This window comes from Xenopus tropicalis, chromosome 1 (genome assembly GCF_000004195.4).
Source record: "Xenopus tropicalis strain Nigerian chromosome 1, UCB_Xtro_10.0, whole genome shotgun sequence".
In the NCBI taxonomy this organism is placed as follows: domain Eukaryota; kingdom Metazoa; phylum Chordata; class Amphibia; order Anura; family Pipidae; genus Xenopus; species Xenopus tropicalis.
Window position 1 is genome coordinate 164,881,181 of NC_030677.2, and position 24,413 is coordinate 164,905,593.

Sequence of the window (24,413 nt, forward strand, 5' to 3'; positions counted from 1 at the left end):
ATCCTAAACCTCTGTCAGTGGCCCCCGAGGTAAGCTCTGGCCTTGATCTATTTATGTCATGTTCAAGTACTTCTTACTATCTTTATTTCCAATCTGACTTGGAGCATACGTGCTTAGTCATAAAAATGGTATAGTTAGCTGGAAAACAGCACTACTGTCAGAACATTCAGGTTTAATCTTTTTGTCACATTATGAGCAATGATGCCCTATTTTATTGATCACAAAAAGGTCTTCTCTCTACCCTATAGCTACCTCCTCTGTCACATTAAATAGATTGTTCACCTATAAATTAACTTTTAGTATGATGTATTAGTGTGATGTATAGCGTGTATTTGTGTTTTTTTTTATTTATTTAGCTTTTTGTTCAGAAGATAACCAGCTTGTAATTTGGTTGCTAGGATCCAATTTAACCTAGCAACCACACAGTGGTTTGAAAGAGTGACAGGAATATGAATAGAGAAGGGCCTAAATAGAAAAGGAAGTAAAAAAAAAAAACTAACTATAAAATTGTAGCCTCACAGAGCAATAGTTTTTTGGCTGCTGGAGTCAGTGACCCCCTTTTGCAAGTTGAAAAGAGGCAGAAGATAAAGGCTAGTAAATAAAAAACTATAAAAAAATAAATAATAATACATAACATACTAAATGTTAACCTAAACAGGATTTAAACAGGGGTTTCCCTGAAGAAATGTTTGATATGGTTTTTACCCCCAGTTAATCACAAGGACTAAACAAAGCCACATTATTCACTTTTATCATTTTCGATGCTGAATGCACAGATGTGAATGCACAGATGGCATAGATGGAAAAGTCACTGACCTGCAGTTTTGACCACTGGATTCTCCCCACACATCGGGATGCATTCCTCCAGGCATGCTTGGCTCCATAAATAAGCTCTGTATCTCGTAGCTGATAAGTATCTGTAGCTTCAATCTCCTTTGTTACTTCTTGTAGTCTGTCCATGTGTGCCTTGGAGCCAAATCTTTGAGCAACAGAGGAAAAGAGTGGCAGTAAAAAAGATAAGTACTTAAGGATTTGGGTTGCATGCAACTCACTGAGATTGTGTTATTAACATAGAGGCTACATTGCACCAGTGCAGTCCCCATGCAGCAGTTAGTTCTGATCAGTTTTCTGCAGGCTAGATGTTTAAAGAAAAAATCTGATTGGTTTCCTATGGTAAATACACTGTTGCAATTTAACACTTTTTTTTGTAAATGAGGCTCACTGTGTTTTAGTAAATGCTTTATAAATTCTAGTGGATCAACTAATGTAATCTTTATTGTGCACTACTTTCACTCGTCATTCGTTTAACAACTTTACCTTTTCATTGAAGAGTAATATTGGTCAATGAATTCCTTAGCAAGGGGAAGAAGCTCCTCCTTGGTCCGGACGTCCTCTGGTTTGCGAACATAATGTGGTGGCGTCATCACTGCCCCCATGCATATCTGTTGTGTGCAGGGTGTTGGCTAAAAGAACACAGGACATCATATTCACTAATGCACATTAACTACCCTATGGCTGACAGTACAAATATAAGTATATACCATACCATGGAAGCCTTGCAGTGCAGCGTGTCATTAAGTGAAGTGTTTGTCTCCCAGTTACGAATTTTCATATAACGAGGACATTTGGAGGGACTACCATTCACTTGGCTCTTTGCAGGGGAATGTCTACCAGTTAATGTCACCTACATTTCAGCAAAGCAGTAAAAAGAGAGTTACAGAGGGAGCAAACTGAGACAATTATTGTTTTCATTTATTCTAATTATTCTAATTATTATGGGTGTAGGTGCAGATGTATTTCAGATGTATTTCTGCTCACACACACCCGCTGTAAAAGGTCATATATTTGTCCATTCTGGTTTAGAATTTGTATGAAAAATACTAATTCACAAAATCAAAGCAACATTAATTTGATTCATTTAACTGTGAAGTTCATTCATGATATGTTAGTTGTGTTTCCTGCCATGGTGTTTGCCCCTTTATAAATTCACATTTGGTGCAACTTACTGTAATTATATTTGATCCTAACTACAAGTTATTGGGACCACAGCAATGTATTTTAGTGTTCCTTTGCCAACCCTTAATTCAGATGCTTTGCTCGCATAAATTCAACTTGTTCATCCATCCAAAACACAGTCAGGCCTATATTTCTGAGCCCTCTAGCAGCTGCTGAATCTAGTACCTCTACTGTTAACCCCCTGCAAACAATATAGCAGCTCTCACCGCACTTTTAATGAATACCTACTAGAAGAAATTTGTCTGTGTTCCTATTTGCTCACAGGACAATCCCTAACGAGTGTAGAGAAGTAGGCAAGGCCATGGCAGGTATTAAGAGAATACCCTCTGCTTTCCCACAAAGGATAACTTATAAGATAGCAGGGAAATCCTGCATTTATGAAAAAATTGAAAGTTAAAAGCAGATTAAGGCAGGACTACAGCAGACGTTTAGTCATAGGGATTAACAGTCCTAACATAGTCAAGGAGCTTAGCTTGCAGAGAAAGCGAAATCGCAGCCAAATTTGCCAGGGAATCCCATAATCATCCTATGTGAGTGTGTATATGTTTTACTTCACTAGATTATCTTTCCTAATTTAGATGAATGATGAATACAGCAGCAGACTATCTGGGACTCCCACGCTGATGGCCCTCTTCATTGTTTGTTACACATAAACACAAATGCTAGGCAGGTGTTGGTATATATACTATTTGCCACATATACACTATATAGCCAAAAGTAACCAGACGCAATTCTCTTCTGCCCCTTGGTGCTCTTACACTACTAAATGACAAATTTTATGGGTGATCAAACAAACCTAAAATCCTCATGTGCAATGCCAAGTACCAGCTGAGGGGCAGAGGTCACCGCCATTGGTGAATCAGAACGTAGGAGTAAGAATGAATTGTGTTGTTCACTTAAGTGGATTTAATGACATGATGTGAATGAGCCTTACAACAGTCCTTGAACAAGAAAACAATAATAAGAGTGTTTACATCCATCCAGATTTGTTTTTCTTTTATCTGCAGTGGGTTTATTATTATAGGCTTAATGTTATCCGATCATACAGCATGCGTAACAAGGACAGTGGTAATGTTCATTCACGTCATTTCATATTCGTGCATTAAACCCATTAAAATGAACAACATAATTTACAGAATTATTACTCCTACATTATTATTCACTTATATGGGAAAAGTAAATAAAGAAAATGTAGCAGTGCATGGCATGAGCAACCCTTTCAAAGCAAATTAAAGATTGAGATCACTTATTCATGGGTATATATATATATATATATATATATATATATATATAATCAAATGATTATTACACCTTCTGGTATGGGGGAAAATGTCCCATGTGCATCTAAGAGAAATTAATATCCACATGAAAAAATGGAGCACCTCCTAGACAGCTATAGAAACCCACACATTTGATGACAACAGAAGAGAACAGTTGCAGTAAAATGGTTGCAACGAAAAGCAGAAAAGATCTTAAAGCACAGTTTGGGGCAGGTTTGACAAGGTATCCCATCCTTTTTATTATCAGTAAGTAAATATTGTTGAGCCAGCAGTATGTTATGATTATGTTTCTTTTTGGTGATTTTTTATTTTTATTAGACAGGCACTGAATAATGCAATGTTACCTTTAAGTTGTTTTGTGCTGTCTTTTGTGATTAAAAAAAAAAAGTGCTGCATACATTTGCACTGAAACATCCATAATGGAGGTTAAACACAATAGGTAGCAATTTGAGTTTAAGGGGCAGAATGAGACAATGGATACAGAGAATCTTTCAAATGATCAGAAGTGTGGTAGGCTAAACTGCATTTTTCATATAGGAAGTATGAATATAGTAGTAGTCCGATAACAGACAGGAATGTGTCAGCTAGAGGAAGGCAACAACTGTTATTACCATGTAAGACACCGAGTCTCCCTTGTTTAAATAACCACTCACCAGTGTAGCAATAGCATTTTCATAATGGAAATAAGACATTCTTTGAAATCTGGTACTCACAAAATTATGGGTTTACAAACACGAATAAACGAATGTAGTGTAGTAAATGAAGTGCCTATATGGCCTTAGGACCATAAAACTAGCTTAGATTTGAAATCTGTCGTGATTTTTATAGTGTACTCTTTTTTTCTCAGTTACATCTCCTAGCAAATAATTCACTCTACTATTTATAATTTTATTTATGAACCAACAAATGTATTTTTTTAGCTGTAATATTGGTGTGTAAACGCCATCTCGGTGCCTTGTGCCTGAGTCTGAGCTTTCAGAATGAGCCTGTGCTACACATTAGAACTACTTTCAGGTAACCTATTGTTTCCCCTACTCCCATGTAACTGGAGGAGTCCCAAGCCGGACTTTTATGTCTTACTATTGAGTGCTATTCTGTAGCTGCTAACTTGCTACTTTCCCATTGTTCTGCTGATTGGCCGCTGAAGTTTATCAGAGCACAGGTCACATGGTTGTTCCACCCTGGGAAATGAAGAATATGACTTGCTCCATGTGAAATTTCAAAATTAAATATTAAAAAACCTGTTTGTGCTTTAAAAAAAAAAAAAAAGATGCGGGATTCTGCTGGAGAAGTTCTATTAACTGTGTTTTTTAAAAAAACATATTCCCATGACAGTATTCCTTAATTGATCTTAAAACTGTGTTTAACTAAACAAAGGTATAAGCAAGGTGTTTCCATTATGGGGCCTATTTATCATGCTGTGTAAAAAACTGTGAAAAATACATCATGCGGGTAAAAAATGGTGTACTTGTGTACGTGTAATGAGTTTCAGCAATTATGTGCCTCTGTGTAAAAAATCTGGTGTAAACAGAATTAGCAGTTTGAAAATGCTATGGGAAAATCATTTATCTATTGCATTTTTTTTCCATTTACTTGGTGCTTGAATTTTTCCCTTTGAATTTAATGGATTACATTACAAGGTATGAAGTGGTTTAAAATAACAGCGTAAAATCTGGCATTCGGACGGTGTAAAATAAAACACACACCTTAATAAATTTGCCATTTACAGTGGCTTGCAAAAGTATTCGGCCCCCTTGAACTTTTCCACATTTTGTCACATTACAGCCACAAACATGAATCAATTTTATTGGAATTCCACGTGAAAGACCAATACAAAGTGGTGTACACGTGAGAAGTGGAATGAAAATCATACATGATTCCAAACATTTTTTACAAATAAATAACTGCAAAGTGGGGTGTGCGTAATTATTCAGCCCCCTGAGTCAATACTTTGTAGAACCACCTTTTGCTGCAATTCCAGCTGCCAGGCTTTTAGGGTATGTCTCTACCAGCTTTGCCCATCTAGAGACTGAAATCCTTGCCCATTCTTCTTTGCAAAACAGCTCCAGCTCAGTCAGATTAGATGGACAGCGTTTGTGAACAGCAGTTTTCAGATCTTGCCACAGATTCTCGATTGGATTTAGATCTGGACTTTGACTGGGCCATTCTAACACATGGATATGTTTTGTTTTAAACCATTCCATTGTTGCCCTGGCTTTATGTTTAGGGTCGTTGTCCTGCTGGAAGGTGAACCTCCGCTCCAATCTCAAGTCTTTTGCAGACTTCAAGAGGTTTTCTTCCAAGATTGCCCTGTATTTGGCTCCATCCATCTTCCCATCAACTCTGACCAGCTTCCCTGTCCCTGCTGAAGAGAAGCACCCCCAGAGCATGATGCTGCCACCACCATATTTGACAGTGGGGATGGTGTGTTCAGAGTGATGTGCAGTGTTAGTTTTCCGCCACACATAGCGTTTTGCATTTTGGCCAAAAAGTTCCATTTTGGTCTCATCTGACCAGAGCACCTTCTTCCACATGTTTGCTGTGTCCCCCACATGGCTTGTGGCAAACTGCAAACGGGACTTCTTATGGTTTTCTGTTAACAATGGCTTTCTTCTTGCCACTCTTCCATAAAGGCCAACTTTGTGCAGTGCACGACTAATAGTTGTCCTATGGACAGATTCCCCGACCTGAGCTGTAGATCTCTGCAGCTCCTCCAGAGTCACCATGGGCCTCTTGGCTGCATTTCTGATCAGCGCTCTCCTTGTTCGGCCTGTGAGTTTAGGTGGACGGCCTTGTCTTGGTAGGTTTACAGTTGTGCCATACTCCTTCCATTTCTGAATGATCCCTTGAACAGTGCTCCGTGGGATGTTCAAGGCTTTGGAAATCTTTTTGTAGCCTAAGCCTGCTTTAAATTTCTCAATAACTTTATCCCTGACCTGTCTGGTGTGTTCTTTGGACTTCATGGTGTTGTTGCTCCCAATATTCTCTTAGACAACCTCTGAGGCCGTCACAGAGCAGCTGTATTTGTACTGACATTAGATTACACACAGGTGCACTCTATTTAGTCATTAGCACTCATCAGGCAATGTCTATGGGCAACTGACTGCACTCAGACCAAAGGGGGCTGAATAATTACGCACACCCCACTTTGCAGTTATTTATTTGTAAAAAATGTTTGGAATCATGTATGATTTTCGTTCCACTTCTCACGTGTACACCACTTTGTATTGGTCTTTCACGTGGAATGCCAATAAAATTGATTCATGTTTGTGACTGTATTGTGACAAAATGTGGAAAAGTTCAAGGGGGCCGAATACTTTTGCAAGCCACTGTATTTTACACAGCGTTTTACAAAATTTTTCTGGCATGAATTGTTTTGGATGTCTTGAGTTACTGCCTGGTCAGGTGGTGGCAGTAGTCCCTGACTGCATAGTCCCCTGTGTCAATAGGCACAACAGCACTTGATTTGGAACAGAAGGCAGGAATGTTCAAGCAGTGCCAAGCACAACTATACAGAAGTGCCAAGTTCATATTTATATGCAAGTACCTTTAATGAAAGTGGTTTTACACATAACTGACTGCAGGGATATTGCAGGGATTGCATGTGCAGGCATTTAAACTCCCATACAGAGCAGTGAGGAGAGGTCCCCATTGCTCCGTATGGGAGCAAAATTTAAAAATTTTGTTGCAGTGGGGCGGCATGCTGCCCCTAAATTTGTACTGCCCTAGGCCTGGGCCTTTGTGGCCTAGCCACAAATCCGGGCCTGGCAACTGCCCTTTACTGGATCGCTATTTTAGCCTATTTGAAAACAATGCATATGACTGTATGTATGCACAAGTCTGGCTAGTATTCACATATGGTACAGTGTTAAAAATATACTTAGGAGATATTTGGCCTTGTTGGCTGGTTCTTTTGATGGACCACTAAATGTTGTTAACTGAATGAGTTAAATCCATTTAAATATGCAGTCAAGCTACCATTGTGGTCAGCACAAGTACATGCTTCACACTACGCAAGTCTCAGACTTGTATGGAAAAGCCAGGGTGCACCTAGGAAACAGCCCCAGCAGCTGCTAGAGACAATCATCATTTATTCACAGAGAGCTGCAAAACTTGAGACTGATATTCAGTGGACATGAAGCATCAAATGCTGCTAGCTGAACAGGCTGAAAGCTGAAAATCTGTACCATTTCCCATCATACTACCCCTCAGAGGAAATACTCACTGTAACAATAGTAGGAGACCCAGCAACACCAAATTCCCATGAAATTGACAATGTATGTACATTTCAAACTTAAAAGCTATATCAGCTGCATTGAGATAACACAGCAAGAGGTCACAAAGCCACCATGAGTTACCTCTGAAGTACTGGAGTATTTTCATTTGCAAGAACATTAGCTACAGTCAAGAACAGTAATCCTGTTTGTCAGCCACAATATTTCCTAGAGATCCATGCTCTGATTATAGTAGAATACAAGCCTGACATATCGCAGATTCTGCTTTTTAGATACAGTGAATCCCTGTTCTGTAAAGATTCAAGTCTTGATGGCATATGAGGTACTGGCATAAGATACTGTAGTCTGGAATAGGTGCAACATCCAAGATTAAAACGCTATAAAACAGGATTTTGAGTCTGCTTTGTCTGAACTCAAAGTGACAGTTTAAGCGCGGAAGCAAGCCTTCCTGCAACTGGGATAGCCTCAAGAACATCCATCTGGATTTTACAGCACAACAAACTGAGCCTTGGGCATTAACAGAAAAAAGTAAAACTAGGATAAAGATGTTTGTCCAGTTTGTACAATTTTATTGGGAAGCTGTCCATTTTTACCTACCTGCTCACACTCCAGATATGGGTTGTTTAAAACCACAGGCATCTTGTTGTTGTTTTTCCAGATACCATTGACTTGGTCCTTCTGCGTGCTTGGTTGTGTCTGCGAGTTGCTGAATATAAAAGGTACAGAATAAAATCATAATATGTCTCAAATATTGCCTTAATTATGAAACTGTCCTATTTTTTTTTATTCATGGTTTTCAGTATAAAGCACAAGCTCCAGACCCCTACTTCTTATCATTTTGATACAACAGTAATTTTAATTTGTCTGTTCCTTGCCTAGATGAAAGTACCCTAAAGTTAAACAGGGCTGTGCCGAACAGCCGGAACTCTACACGTCATCTGGTAAATGAGCTGTAAAAGAGAGATGTGCAGGTTATGGAAGTCATGGTTCATGAACATCTGAAAAGCCAAGAGAATGAGTGTACAAATATGTTTTTGATGTCATGTCTGTTCTGTGGCTTGCACCTTTTGTATATAATTTAAAGCCTCTACTCAAAAACCCTTGCTCTTTGCAACTCATTTCTCATGATGATTTTAGCAGTAAAGGTAGTGTAGCATTTCTGTTCGTGCATTATCATCTGATCATTTTATTTTCTTCTACCAGCATATATTTGCAGAGAATTTTATGGCCAGATTCACTATCATTTTGGATTTATCAAGCTGCTTGACAAATCACTGAATGAATCGGGAAAAAAGCTTTAAAATAGTGTAAACATTACCTACAACCAAGTATGGGATTTAAAGGCTATGGGTATTTACCTTTTTGGGGGTCATGATATCCTGACCCCAAAGACTGCAATCTTGATTGAACTGGGTTATTGATTCCATCAAATCAGTCAACATTCCAGCGAGACTGAATGATGATACATCTGTACCATGGTGTTCAATGAACTAAAAGTATTTGATGTTGGGTATACATTTGGCTTCCTTTTTAAAGGACAGATCTAACAGTACTGGAAATAGATGTTGGGTGCATATTTAAAGATGAATGCTCCATTCTATTTTAAATGAAGGGATTTCCTAACTTCTTTAATGGTCTTTTTTTAAGAATTGGGAGCATATTTATTATAGTGTGTAAAACAACATCACCGGTGGTGTTGTCCATAGCAACCAATAAATATTCCCCTTGGTCTTGTCCACTCTCAGTCACTCTTTTTGTTCTTGCCCCATTTCTCATTATCTGGTTCCACTTGCCACCTCTACAAGAAGTCAGCAGGAGATATGGCCTATTATCAGCAGGAGTAGGTCAACCAAATATTATATATATTAGTCATAACAAAGACCAAGTAAAGCAGAAACAACCTCACTAGCTATTCTCACTGACTGAAATGGTAGCTATCATGGATGAATTCCCCTATACTAACTAGAATATTGCTGCCAGTTAATATCTCTTTCATAATATCAGACAACAAATGGCTTAGCTTGCTTACTAAAATTGCATAGCTTGATGAATTCTCATCAAATTCTTAAATTTAAATCTGCACCTTTAAACAATGTGTACAGTTCATTTAAATATATACTGAGAAATACAGTAGGCAATGTTGCAAGAAGACACACGTGTCATGCTCAACCCAATAAAGTATTTCTAATTAGTTTCTAGGTGATTCAAAATGCCATCTAAAATGTTTTCCTTCCTTCCAAAATGGCATTGGTTATTATTTGATTATATTGTTCTGGCCAGGGGTCCTCAAACTTTTTAAGCAGGGATCTAGTTCATGGTCCCTCAGACTGTTGGGGGGGCCAAACTTAAGTCCTCCCCCAGTGTCCTCATACTATGGCCCTCTCCCCCCTGCTTCCTGCTCCCCCACTGCTTCCTCCTGCTCCCTGCTGCTTCCTCCCACTCCCCCCAGTGTCCTCCCACTCCCTCCTCTGGCTCCGCCTTGGATCCTCCTGCTCCCCCCTGCAACCTCCTGCTGCGTCCTCCTGTTCCCCGCTGTGTCCTTCCATTCCCCGCTGTGTCCTCTCACTCCCCGCTGCGTCCTTGCATCACCTTGGGGGGCCATATCTGGCCTGTGGGCCGTAGTTTGAGGATGCCTGGTTTAGGCTATTATGTATAATTAAATATATCTGAATAAAGTTCTACAACAATTTTAAAATGTGCACACCTGGACTTAACCTTAAGATTAGTGAGCCCTATTAATTTGTGTACACACCAAAAATATTTTGGTTTTGTGTCATTTAGGCATATGTATTATTTTGTTATATTGGTTTGGGCATTCAGATTAGTTCAGGATAACTTTTATCATAATATCCTGTAAATGATATCCTTATAAATGGTGCTTAGTGATGTAATTTCTGTCACATGACTCGTTGAAACTTGTGTATTATAATAAATAATGTATGTCCTGTTGTAAAATATGAGGATATTAAAAGTCACCTCAGTGTTCCATGACCTGTATAAAAGCACTCAACCTTTTCCCTTTATATGGTCATGGAACTTCTTGGTGACTTTTAAATATTCTTAGTTTCACCATGGAAAGCCTATAGTAAGGCACAGGCCATCTTGTGTTTTATTGTTAGCATCCAGTACCAAAAAGTACAGTATTTAAACAGGGCACAGTAGTGCTATGCAGTGCCTAGTGCTGTTTGTCCTGTCTGGGGAAAAGTTGTTATATATATAAATATGCCTTAGAGAGGCAAACATTGTGATACAAAAGATCATAATTATTTGTAATGACATTTTACCACACAAAACATACAATTTGCTTCTGTTCTTCAGAAACAAAAGAAACTGTTGTTCACATGATATGGCAATGTATTGTTCCTACCTGAACCTGGCAAAACATAACTAAATCACAGTAGCAGCTCCAGTTGTAAATGAGTAAATAACTTTTATAAAGGCTTCATTATAGTAAAGTCTTTAAAATACATCACAGCACAAACTGCCTTGGATTTTCTGTAGTTCTGGAAATGGTAGGCTGTGACTTTACTATCATATCCCAGCAATGCTATTCTGAAGTAGTCACGGTGGCATGGTATTTGTGTGTTCCGAACAAGGGAATCATAGATATATATACATGGCATCTTTATAATTCCAACAAGAAGATTTACTGAATTTTGGGTTGTACAAGATATTTTCACACAAAACACTGTAATCTTCAGTCCTCTTCTGCCAATGAAATCCCCAAGCTTTATAATTTATCCCCAGCAGTTCTGTAAAGTCCTCTAAGCCTGGGCACAGTGCTGCCTGTTAACTCTCACTCTTACATACCACACACTAACATTTTGTAAATAAAAAAACAACAAGTGCTGTAAAGGTGATTCCTTTATTAGCTAATTAAGATTTGAATTGTAGCAAACTTTCAGAACATTTCAGATTCTATTTCCAGACAATTATGCTAGAGAAGCCAGTATAACTTCTGATACACATACATACACACAATTCTAGAAACACATCTAGAGACATACAAGAAAGTAAAACAAAAAACACAGTACACATGCATAACTTGTAATGCAAAAAAAGTCATAGCAATAGAATTCCAAATATTACCCAGTGGCCTATAAATGGGGCACTTACTCTTTACCAGAGTGGCAGATGCTTTCAGATAAAGAGCTTACAAAATTCTGATATCAAGCATATCTGCCAGACCCCGGGCAGAACTGTTTGCTTCACAAGCACTTAGTGCCACGCTCTTGCACACCTTTTTGCTATTGCACTTCTGCCTAGGGTCTTAGTAATTTAACCCTAATGCTAGTTGGACAGCTCGGCTATAGAACACAATGGAGACCTTTGGATATAGGTACAGTGGTTACCAATAATTTCAGAGCTTGCACATTTTCTCCAAGATTCTGAAATATTTTCTAGTTAGAAGTTATTTACACAAATGCATCTGTCCAAGAGTACATTGGCCATGGGCCCCCAATTTACTTGCCAAAACTAAAGCTGGCACATTACTGAACTGTACCCTTATTGCTAGAATGATGCATTGTGTTTGTAGCGGGATAATCTGCAGTAGAATTATACTAAATTGGTTAATTTGCATTTAACTACCATTGTACCAGTGAAGAAAACATGATATTTTGCATTTTAGAAGTAAAATAAAGATTTAAACTATAAATTAAGAAACAGTAACTGAAAAAATCTAAAATTCAGAAACAAAGCTATGAATGCAAAAAAGTGTGTAGGATCTATATTGGGCTCATCTTCATTACATTTCTTTATGTAGTCTCGAAACATGTTAAAATCTCATCAGCCAACAATCTTTATGCAAGAGCTGAGCTTCTGCACTGAAACCTGCCTGTAATGTGATTTTTGTCACTTTACCTGTTGCAATGAATTGATTGGCAAACATTAGATGCCACCTTGGTGAAGCTGTCTGTATTGAAATAACCCCTTACAGTTCATGTCTGTCCATTTTCCTCACTGTTTCTGAATAGAATTGAATTTTTATTGCCAGGCTCCAGAGAACTATATAATGATGCATACATTTGTAAGATGCTTCAGCAATGAGGCCTGAATGCTCCAGGAGCAGAAATAGTACGGGTTATTTGAAAGTATCATCCATACAGTACATTTCCATGTTTGCTAGGAATATGCTAGCATTACTTTTATCTTTTAATTGTACAGGTATGGGATCTGTTATCTAGAAACCCATTATCCAGAAAGCTCCAAATGATGGGAAGGACATCTCTTATAAATTCCACTTTAATCAAATAATATAAATTTTTTAAAATGATTTGCCTTTTCTCTGTAATAATAAAGCAGTACCTTGTACTTGATTCTACTAAGATATGGGAAATCCGTATTAAAGACATAACAATCCTATTGGGTTTAATTAATGTTGAAATAATTGTTTAGTAGACATAAGGTATGGAGATCCAAATTACAGAAAGACCTCTTATCCGGTAATCCCCAGGTCCTGAGCATTCTGAATAACAGGTTCCATTTCTCTACAACATATTAGGCAAATGCTTTATATATAGAATCTTGGGATTATCTGTAGCTGATAGTTTTCTCTGTTACATAACTGTCAAATCTGCTTTCTTATGATGTTCATATTGAGAGAGATTGTAATTACACAAAAATAGTAGTGTTGCTCATTTTACAATAGGGTAGTTCCATAGGAAGTCAAAGCCCTGGCACAGGCCAACACTGCCATAGGGCAGTGGCTCTAGTAACTCCCACTGGGAGTGTGCTCCTACACGCCTTGCTTAATATATTACTGTGTATTTTAATTGAACTAGTAAGAATTCTCTTATTTATAGACAACCCATCTTTTTGTATATTTCTTTGCAATGCAAATGAAATGCAGTCAATTGAGCAAAACATCTATATGTTTATTAGTGATGCATGCATTCGGGAAAGAATTTCAATATCAAATGTGCCCACATGAATGGTTTCATCATGGTGAAATATAGCCTTCCAGTTATTTGGTACTGCCCATGTATGTGCGGCTTTATACAATGATCATAACTCATTCTTAAATGTACGCTGATGTTTTGTTAATAAAAATCTCTAAATGTTTATACTTTATTGAACAAATACAAAACAAATAATTAAATCCTTCTTATTAAAAACTGGAGTGCCACTGCCCCTTTAATTTCACTTTGCTCCTGTAACATAATGATTATATAGTATACTGATTTTTAGCTACATAAAATCGAATACAGTTATGGGACCAGTTATGTGGAAACCCCCAGATCCCAAGCATTTTGTATGACCATACCTGAAGTCTACTAAAAAAATAATTTAAACATTAAATAAACCCAATAAGTGTTGATTATATCTTAGCTGGGATCAAGTACAATGTCCTGTTTTTGTAAAGTTTGTTCCCTCAGTCCATTCCTTTGCTGGGTTTGAATTAGGTCCCTGGTATATTGCAGCCTGTTACCTTACCGCTTCCCTATTCAGGCAGGTTGGAGGTATAGGCTTACTCTGTTGTAAGGTTCCTAATTACACTCTGCATTAATTGGCAGCTGCAGCCAATCCCTAGTGAGCTCCCAGCAGAGAGCCCTTATTTAAACCCTGGTTCCTTACTTTGCCAGTTCCTAGGTCTCTATACCTGCTGGTCATCCCGACCTTTGTCCCTGGCATCCTTCCAGTCTCCTTTCCAATCTGCTCCCTCCAAATCTCTACTTAAAACACTAGGCCAGTGGTCCCTGTGACCCTTGTGGCCCCCTGTTGGTCATTCCTATGTGGGGGTTGGGCCACTGTGCGTGTTTTGTTATTACAGAGAAAAAGGAAATCATTTTAAAGGAGAAGAAAAGTCATTTTGGCATTTTACTGGCAATAGATTTGCCACATTAGTGCCACCTAGAACTCTATATTTATTCTGCAGAAACATTACTATACCTGAGTAAACAGCTTTAGAAGCTTTCTCCACTTCCTGCCTAAAGTCTAGCGGTTATAGCTCAGATCACACATTCCTAACGGAGTGGGGAAGGAGTTCTTAGCATTCTAGTGGGAGGGGGAGCAGGAGAGGGGAGAAAGAAGAGAACTGCGCAGACTCTGGCCACGGGAATTAAGGATGTTTCTGAGAGAGGAAGTCAGACACTTGAACAACATGTTTACAAAAAAAGAGACAATAAATCCTGTGTTTCTTTTGATAGTGGACTATTTGATTAAAATAAAGTCTATGCATGATGGCCTTCCTGTAATTCTGAGCTTTCTGAATGATGGGTTTCTGGATAACAGGTTCCATACCTGTACTGATAAACTAATATCAAAGTTCAGACACTGACTACTTATACTCAAAACTCACAAGTACTGATTTCCCATTTTTTTGTACATCCCTCCATTAACCCAGCCATTGCTTTTGATGCTTCTTATGTGTCTACACTGCCATAGGGCATCACTTTGCCCGCACTCGTATCATATAGGCCTACACTAATGATTGTAACTTCCAATAGCCCAGCATGCAAAAATAGGAAAATAGGCTTTCTGCATGAGACAAGTAACAGTAAAGTTACACACAAGAAACAGCCATTATAATACCCATTTTAGCTTGGTCTTCATAGCTTCCTGCTTGCACTTTAGCCCTTATAGCTCAGACTGCAAATTCCTAAGGGTGGGGGGAGTGAATTTTATGATTTCTTATGGGAGAGGGGAGCAGAAGAGAGGAGAGAGCTGCGCACACTCTGGCCCCCAGAATGAAGGATTTTTCCGAGAGAGGAAGTCATATATCCTAACCACGTTTACAAACAAGGAAACAATAAATCCTGGGTTTCTTTTGATAGAGGATTCAGTGCAGCTTTTCTGTGAGTGCGTACGGCTGTATTTACATAGATCTTTCTGATAAAGCTTACTTAGTTTTTACCTTTCCTTTTCTTTTAAATAAACCCAATAGGATTGTTCTACCCCTTATAAGGATCAAGTACAAGATACTGTTCTATTACAGAGAAAAAGGGAATTATTTTTTTAAATTCAAATTATCTGATCTTATCTGATCTGATCTGAAAATGGAGCCTGTGCAAGATGGCCTTCCCATAATTCAGAGCTTTCTGGATAATGGGTTTCTGAATAAGGGATTCCGTACCTGTACAATAAAACAAACCAGCTGTCCCAAAATCAGGGAAAAATATACCCATGTAGTGTTGCAAACAACCACCTTTAAAAATGAAGAATCTCATACAGTTGTTTGAGGTATTCCTTATGCAAGTTATTAGCAATAATGTGCTTAATATAAATGAATACTGCCTGTACAACCGTGTTACTTCAGCCCAATGATACCCAGCCTGAAAGCTTCCAGTTGTTCAAGTTGGACCTGAATTCTTTTTTATCTCAATAGTACTGCCTGAAATACGCAAAAGTGGTACCCCATGCCCAAAGAGATCAATGTCACAGCGAAGAAATGATCAATCTGCTAGTGTGACATCTGTAACATGGAATCTGTTTGAATGGTTATTAAGGGATTGCACACAGGAAACTATCAAAATCAATAAAGTAATTACAAACTGTCAGCATGGTTTTACAAAGCACAGCAGATGTCAAATTTATCTAATAAGTTTCTCTGAGGAAATAAGTAGGAAGCTAATGCAATATTGTTAGACTTTGCTAAGGCATTTGGAATTGCCCCCTGCTAGGAGGAAGATAGCCTGCTTACATCTGAACCTGTGCATAGATAAGGAGAGTTATTGCTTGTGCATTGCATAGTGTTGTACTGGATTTATTTCTTCCCAAAGTCCCAAAAAGACATAATAAAAGACAATTAAAATTTCCCCCTACCAGTGATACCAAATTTGGAGTTGTATGTTATGCCACTATTTGCACCTGCGATGTAAGTAGCAGCTTGCAGGAAGCACATGGGTGTCCATGTACATGACTCTTATTAGTGCCCAATTCATTAGGCACCTGAAAGAAGGTTTGTTGATGCAAGTACTGCATACTACATATACACTATCAGAGGCACAGCCAGCATAAGGGTGTATATGTTCTAGGGACTGGGTGCAATTAGGATCATATAAATGACATGCTAATGGCACACAACTGTGTAGCATAATTTACTTAAATAAAAATCAGCTGGACTGGACTTATATTTTTCTATATTTGAAAGGTTAACACAAATCACTTTGGCTGGAGCAGAACCTGCCCTTTTTGATGAGTTGAAATCATTTGTTGGTAAGGCAGGAATATAACATTGTACTTATATTACATATTACTTTTACAACATCATATGCTTTTGCAAAGAATCAGGTATCAAAGGCCCACGGAACATATGTTACATCTTCTTCGCTTGTTCTTGTACTGATGCAGTTCCCATACTACGTCAGCTGCATTGTATTTATAGACTTTATAATGTACTGTTATCATGGCTGAAACTATCACATCTCTGCACCTCAATCAGCCGCATTCTATTCCTTTCTGACTTTTAAACTATCATTACTGGACTGTGAACATCATGGTTGAATAAGAGGAGGGATTAGTTACACCTCAGAGCCATATGCACAAAGCTTTAGTCCCTAGCCCTTCCAGGGGTGAGATGTGTGCTCTGTGCTGTGTAGATGGGATGAGCACCACAGCCCTCATCAGTGCCGGATTTGTGTTTCGGGCACCCCAAGGCCGCCCCCGTTGGTCGCCCTCCCCGAGCGCACATGCACCCCCCCCCAGCGGCAGCAAGCGAGCATGCGCATACATTTAAACTCCCATACGGAGCAGTGGGGAGAGGTCCCCATTGCTCTGTATGGGAGCAAAATTTAAAAATTTAGTTGTGGCGGGGCAGCATGCCGTCCCTAAATTTCTGCCACCCTAGGCCCGGGCCTTTGTGGCCTCTCCACAAATCCGGGCCTGGCCCTCATGCCAGGTCCTACTGACTTGCACTACATTCAAAGAGGTGCACATGTAGGTATGAGGTGCAAATTATAGTGGGACAAGATGCAAAGTGCAAAAAACATGGCACTTTTTTAACTTTTTGGTAAATGAAATCTAAAAGCTGAAACTGCCAATTCTCATATGCAGCCAACCTATGCAGTCTAAAACCTGTATTTTAATTTATCCTCTCTCTTTATTCAGACTTTTGTTAATCTACCAGTCCAATTCTCCCAACTGTAAAATCTGCTATTATCCATCTCTTTATTAGTATATGCACATGATGGGAACTGAATATGACTTAACCCAGCAAATGCATAATCCATAGACCACAATACAACATTATTTAGTGCTTTAAAAAATGTTTGCATTATTTTTGAGGTCTATTGCATGTGTATATTGGCTGAGAGCAGCAGCATGGCAACATGTAAAGAGGGAAGGTTCTGTGCACTGTTATAGTAGCTATACCCAATATTTACTGTCTCCATATTATCAGCAGAATATATTTCTCAGTATTTTTTATGTACAATTTATCTAGAACTCACAAAAAAAACTGTGCACTTTCTAGGTTATGTGCTGACCTGTATTAGAGGAACATTTTCACATTCCAGTGTGTCAAGTTTGTAGTGTGACTTTGTTCTGACTTGTGATTTTCACTTTGTCTTGACTTTAGTCAGATGCCATGAAGCCAACAAGGAGTTTCCTCCAGGGGACAAAAGACTACTTAATTGGAACTAATATTCAGCACACAGAAGGGTATTCACAGATTATTGTTGGAGATGGTAAAGCAAAGAGGGGCTAAATCTGTCCATCTCTATGCCTCATTACACTGCAGACGATGTGAGTTCTATTTACAGTATTTGCATTAATTGAACTCGTCTGGAGTCCTAAGTTGAGGAAGGGAAGCAGAACAGTGGACTTATGTGACATCTGCATGTTATCTCTTCTATAAAAGTAGCAGTTTTAGGCTCCTGCTTCCATTAAGGAATCATCATAAAGAGTGTGTGCAGTGTAATATTCTGAGCATGGCTGCAGATCAACTGCAAGTCCTAGGAAACTTCCACATATGGAGAAAATTACATACTATCCAAGGTTGCTGGGGGCAACAGTCTAAAGTAGATGGAGGTCTGCTGGCTGGACTTCAGCATTATAAAGCATGTTGTGTCAGGGTCACAGCATGGATATGGTTTTATGCAGTCTGTATGCATGCAATGCTGTGAATTACCTTTTCTAGGATAGCAGGAAGCAATACAATAAATAAAATTCAGTTGATCACATTCCGTTTATGAAATGAACACACTTTCATTTCCAGGGGGAAATTTCTTACTCAGCACAACTGTAACCTGACAAATTCTGCCTGTAATTCTTATACCAATAGACATTATTTAGGGACCCATTGATAGGGGGAGTAATCCCTTCCAGTCCTGTTCCCTAATAAGCTAAGCCCACACCTGTTTATTTGGTGCTTTTTGAACATCCCTCTAGAGAAAATGCTGTTAATGTAAAATCTAATTACTTTTCACAGGTTTCGACAAAAGCTCCAGTGTTTCTTATGATTAATGCACGTTACTATAGTAAAGAGAAGAGGATGGCTAGATAGCTGTGGTCAATATAGATTTACAGACATATTTCACTTTTTCTAGTAAATCTTACCTTTCAACCTGAACTTCCGCATCCTTTTGCTTCACGTTTCGATGTCCATCCCCATTTAGGTCCATTCCTGCATTCAGAAGGCTCACAACTGGCTCAATTTCTTTCAATATGTCATTAGCTTTTTCTCCTCCATTAAGGCAAGGGCTGATACTGATGTCATCACCTTTACCACCATCAAGTCCATTTAAGTTAAGAAGCTGATGAACCTCCTGCCATGAAGAGCCAGCTGAACTTGTGGCACTGTCCACCATATTTTGGTGATCTTTGCTATAAAGGCTCTGACTTGTCAAGTCAGTTGACTTGGACTTAGAACACAGAGGTCTGGTGACCCGAATTGTCTTGGGAGTCCCATCTCCAGAAAAGGTGGTCTCCAAGTGGGTTGTGAATCCTTCTGGACCTCTAAGGATCAGTACAACGAAAGTCTCTGTGGAAATGCTACGCAGTATCTCCAGGGCACTTTCATAGCTGGCATCTACAAGGGGCCTATCATTCACTGCTAAGATAATATCCCCTACTTGCACCAACCCACTCTGCTCTGCTGCCCCTCCCCGAATTAAATCAGAAATAATTACAGGTGGTTTGTTCCTCCTTTGCTTAACCAGGAATCCCAGCCCGCCCACTTTGCGTTTAAAGAGGCGTACTGATATAACATTCGGCTGCAGTTGTTTAACGCTGAATTCATATTCCTCCATGGTAATTTTATTTATTGTCTATTAACCAGTGTTAGCAATTGCAGCTTGTTTCAGTTTTCTGACCTAAAAATAGCAAGTTTTTTTTAAAAAACTGGGCTATAGGATGTTTAAAGAATTCTGCTTCCAATTTGAAAATCTTAAAAACTGATCTTAAGTCTCAGGTGACTTTGCATATTTTTTATCTGTCTTATGTTTTCATCCTATTTTCAGTAAGGATGCTATGCAAGCAGGCTATAATTTTATAGACGAGAGAAGTCTTTGTTTCCCAGGCAACCCTAAAACCAAACAAAACCGAAGTCTCTTCTCAGAATTTGCCCATTGCTTCTAAAGGCAGTAACTTGGTCGGAATCCTTCTTTAATTTGCAGACATTCCTGCAGTCTTTGCATTCAGTCTCTTCTTGGAGTTAGTAGAGCTGCCAGGGCAAAAATAAACATTGTCCCATCAGTACATGTGAACTCGATGCATTTGATTGTTCTATTGTATGCACAAAATGAATCATCATGGACTAAAAATGTCAAATTCATAATATCATCAGCATTTTCGTCTAGAGAACATATGGCTAAATTATTGCTAAAATCAGTATACCTTAGCTTACAGCTAATACAACGTTGAACAGCTGGGATTCAAAATAGGCCTGGCATTTCCAGTTCACAGAAGCCCAAACAGCCCCCCACCATCCCAATAAATAGTGACTGTCTATGGCATCTTAGTAGCCCCTCTGTCATTTGGCAGAACCCACAGATTGCCAGTTGGGGGCTGCAACTAATTACAGGGTATAAATTGGCTAGCTGTTGACACGTGACGGTTTTTTAAACAGATATTGAAAGCTTGTAAGTCCTGAAGCAAAAAGTAGGGACAATGTGCATTAAAATGTTTCCAAAAATGGAACGGATTTGTCTACTTTAGATTCTGGATTTTTTGCAATTTTGAATTTGGGCGTCAGGGACTTATATTAATATAAATGTTAAGGATGTGCAGAAATGAAGCCTAATATGTGTATATTTCTTTTGCCAATACTGTGATCACATCTACCACAACTTGACATATACTATATAAGACAAACTGTCAGTAAACTAGTTGAATACACCTACAACATTATATATCCTATTTATAAAACAGATTTAGTGATCAGTTGCATCCAACAGCTATTGTCCAAAATATGTCTCAAACACAAACACTAATTGGTGAGTTATAGTTCAACAATGGTGCTAGCAGAAAATGGAAATCCATGTATTATAGAAAAACTAAGTAACTGCTGCACTCAAAAGACTTTATTATTTTTCCATAGGACAGACATGAACTGTTTTCAGACAATTCCGTTTTTGAACATGTCCTATAATTTGTCACAATTCACAGTTTTACAAAAGAACAAAAAAGCATAACACTTAAGCAAACATGGAAGGGTTAACCATTTGGGGTCCCTTGCCAAAGCTTCCTCACGTCTAACCTGTGACCAAATTCTTTCACCACATGCCACAACTCCTTCCAGCCCCAAGTGCTGTTCGAAATGGTGTATATGTAATTAGAGTCACCTGATGCATAGTTCACATGCACACCCCAGCCAGTTTCATACTCCTCCCACCCTCCTAAAAATTAACCCTTCAAAGTGGAGCAGAAAACATCTATGCAACTCATATTTCTTAAAGGTGCTTTATCATTTCACATGCCAGTTTATATGGAGATGGAGAATTAAAGGTACCCCTCGTACATCCTACAAAAAAATAAAATAAATTGTAATCTTTATTGGATGCAATCTTTGCATCCACCAGAGCTGACATTTTGTTATGCGTAGAATCCTGTCACCTGTCTAGATGGATATGCCCAGCTATACAATGGTGTGGTAGTGGGGACTCCTTAATCTGACCAATTTTACAGTAAACGTAGTCAGAGCATGCACCTCATTTATATCAGATATAGATTCATATAGTAAGCACAGTATTGAAGAATGGGTGAAAAATTGCAGCACATCAGCAATTCTAGGCTCAGTTATGGGGCTAATGTGTCTCAATAGCTTGCACACCACCAGTGTCAGACTGAGATGCCAGGGGCCCGCCGGAAAACCTCAAACCACGGGTCCATTCTCCAAACTATTTTTCTTCCTCTTCTCATTTAACCTCTTTGTTCCACTAGTCTATTTTCTTTAAATACTATAAGCTATTCTCTTTGTTTCCAAGCAAAAAAAGGGAATGGCCATGAAAGACCAAATGGTTAGAGGCAGGAGGGCCCACTGACCCCTAGGCCCACCGGGAGTTTCCTGGTATCCCTGTGGGCCAGTCCGACACTGCACACCACTCAATTTCACAGCATATTTACATCATAAGAGAAGAGCTGACATACCAAGAGTTTTTGTTGTTTTTCTATTAATTTATCCATTTTGAACGAAGATCTAATATGTATATGAGCAATTGGTCAAGCAAATGTAACACTACTTCCAAAATGATGGAGCACTTTCTGGTACCTAGGACCTTCCTTGTTCTTACCCAACTTGGATTTCCTGCAACTTCAGTAGTGTATGCCTTACAAATGATCTCTGAGGTGGCCCCTTGCTGTATTGATGGTAAAAAGGTTAATCCCACTGAATCACACACACTGAACTGATCTCTTTATAGCTTGGGGGGCACCAGTCGTTCATGAAACAAACAGACAACCCTAGGGCAGTGACACATGGGGAGATTAGTCGCCGCACAACAAATCTTCGTTGTTGCGAGCGACTAATCTCCTCGCAATGCCATCCTACTAGATGTAAATTGCCGATGGGATGGCATACGTGGCGCCGTGATTTCCCGAAGTCGCCTTGAGTGGAAACTAATATACTTACAAGATGAAAGGTTGGGCAGTGGCCATATCTTTATTATTAGATAAGCCCATACCTATTTAGGGGTCAGCAATATGGCTTAACTTGGCTAAAATTCCCTAATGGTGCTTCTTGAATAACCACCATTACTGCAGGCAGGGTTTTAAGGAAATATAGCAACTGCCACTTGTCTGTATCTCTTACCTAATTAAAGGCTGACATTTTTTGATAATTTTCAAATTAATTGCTTAGGAAAAGCCACCCCAATTGTCATCAGACTGTTGTTTTTTTTTAATAAAATTTTCGGCAAAAACAGTACACACTAATGTCTGACCATATTGAAGTAGTACCACTTACAAATATGAAACCAGCACACAGCTTTCCCGAAAAAGGCACAGCTAGATACTGCTACAAGCAGGGTCGGACTGGGCCGCCGGGACACCGGGAAAAATCCCGGTGGGCCCCGGCCCTAGTGGGCCCCAGCGGCCCAGTCCGACCTTTGCCGGCGCTCCCCGCTACTGACTGTTCCTCCCCGACGCGTTCAATTTATAGGCGCTCGGGGAGGACGTCAGGCGGGGGCCCTTCGGGGGGGTTAGGGGACGCGGCTGGGGCACCTGAAGGGCCCCTGGGGCGGGAGCCCCGGTGGGCCCTGCACCCCCCAGTCCGACCCTGGCTACAAGAAGATTTTTAATGCTACATCCTTGGAATATAGTTCTCTTTTACCATGACAACAATACCCTGCCAGCTGTCAAGGGTCAGTCCTACAATTATTCTTGCTCCTCAAATTCATTGAAAACAATATTCCATATTTAATAGGCAAATATTTTCAGACACCTACTCTACTCCCACACATACGCACACCTCCCTTGCTCTTTCTTATCCAGTATTCCTTGTGTCTGCCTTGGACTATAGGAAGGGAAGACCGAACATTGGATCTTAGCTGCTTTATTAAGTACCTTTTTTGTTAAAGAATTCAAATTTGTCACTGCAAATTTCCTGTTTTTGTGCTGGATTTGTTGCATAAAACTCACATGTGCGCTTATCCACAAAATGAATGAATGGAGGTGGAAGCCCTGATGTAGAAGAAAGGAAGCAGCAGAAGCCCGATGGTGGGTGCATGCTTATTTTGCAAGCACTGGGCAGTGCAACATATTGACCCATATCCTTAAATATGAACTAAATCTATTAATAAAAATAAAATAACATTTTGACTTAGTTATTTATATCTTTCACTATGTAACTGGACCATAATAGTAACAAAGTCATATAAACATATTTTTCTTTTACTTTATTCATTTTAAACACAAACCTAATATGTATATGAGCAATGGATCAAGCAAATGTAACAGTACTTATAAGATGATGGACTTTGTGGTACTTAGGACCTTGTTCTTACCCAACTTGGATTTTGTGCAAGCCCCAGTAGAGTACGCATACACAGGACATTTCTCTCAGGTGCCCCCACGCTGTATTTATGAGGGATAACCACACTGAATCTCACACACAGAACTGATCTCTCAGTAAATTGAGCACCAGTTGTTCTTGAAGCAATCAGGTAGCACTTTATTAGCTGGGTCATACACAATCTGTTTGGCGGCACTTCACAGTTAGTACAATATTCAGATACTTTACATTATTACTTCCATGGATAGTGCATAGGTAGCCACTCCATGGCTAAGTACAATAGAAGTGCAACTGGTCAGGCAAAACTAGCTACAAGCATAGTAAAGAGAGGGGACTGATCAATGCACATTCCCTTGTGCCATTTTATTAGTACTTTTTCATCTGTGAAAGTGCATATATTGTCAAAATGTTGTTACAAAATTATGATTATAAAATTAAGGTAAACCCAGTATGGTGGTCCTAACTCTGGCTGGTCCCTTCCTGCATTGTAACATT

The 24,413-nt window shown here is 39.1% G+C and overlaps 1 protein-coding gene across 6 annotated transcripts in view; it reads right to left on the reverse strand.

Moving 5' to 3' along the window:
* nos1 (nitric oxide synthase 1) overlaps nt 1-24,413 on the reverse strand; it is a 119,407-nt gene that overhangs the window by 20,094 nt on the left and 74,900 nt on the right. For 3 of the 6 annotated variants that reach the window (XM_031892798.1, XM_031892807.1, XM_031892791.1), the window contains exons 2-6: nt 19,028-20,132; nt 8,129-8,237; nt 1,547-1,684; nt 1,318-1,463; nt 817-979 (exon numbers count right to left, since the gene is read on the reverse strand). In XM_031892798.1, the coding sequence (XP_031748658.1) occupies nt 817-979; nt 1,318-1,463; nt 1,547-1,684; nt 8,129-8,237; nt 19,028-19,719 (1,248 nt within the window). In that variant the 5' untranslated portion in view covers nt 19,720-20,132. Of the gene's footprint in view, nt 1-816; nt 980-1,317; nt 1,464-1,546; nt 1,685-8,128; nt 8,238-19,027; nt 20,133-20,305; nt 20,327-21,167; nt 21,254-24,413 lie in introns of those variants that run through there. The other 3 variants (XM_004910501.3, XM_012968764.2, XM_031892799.1) reach the window with 2 other exon arrangements.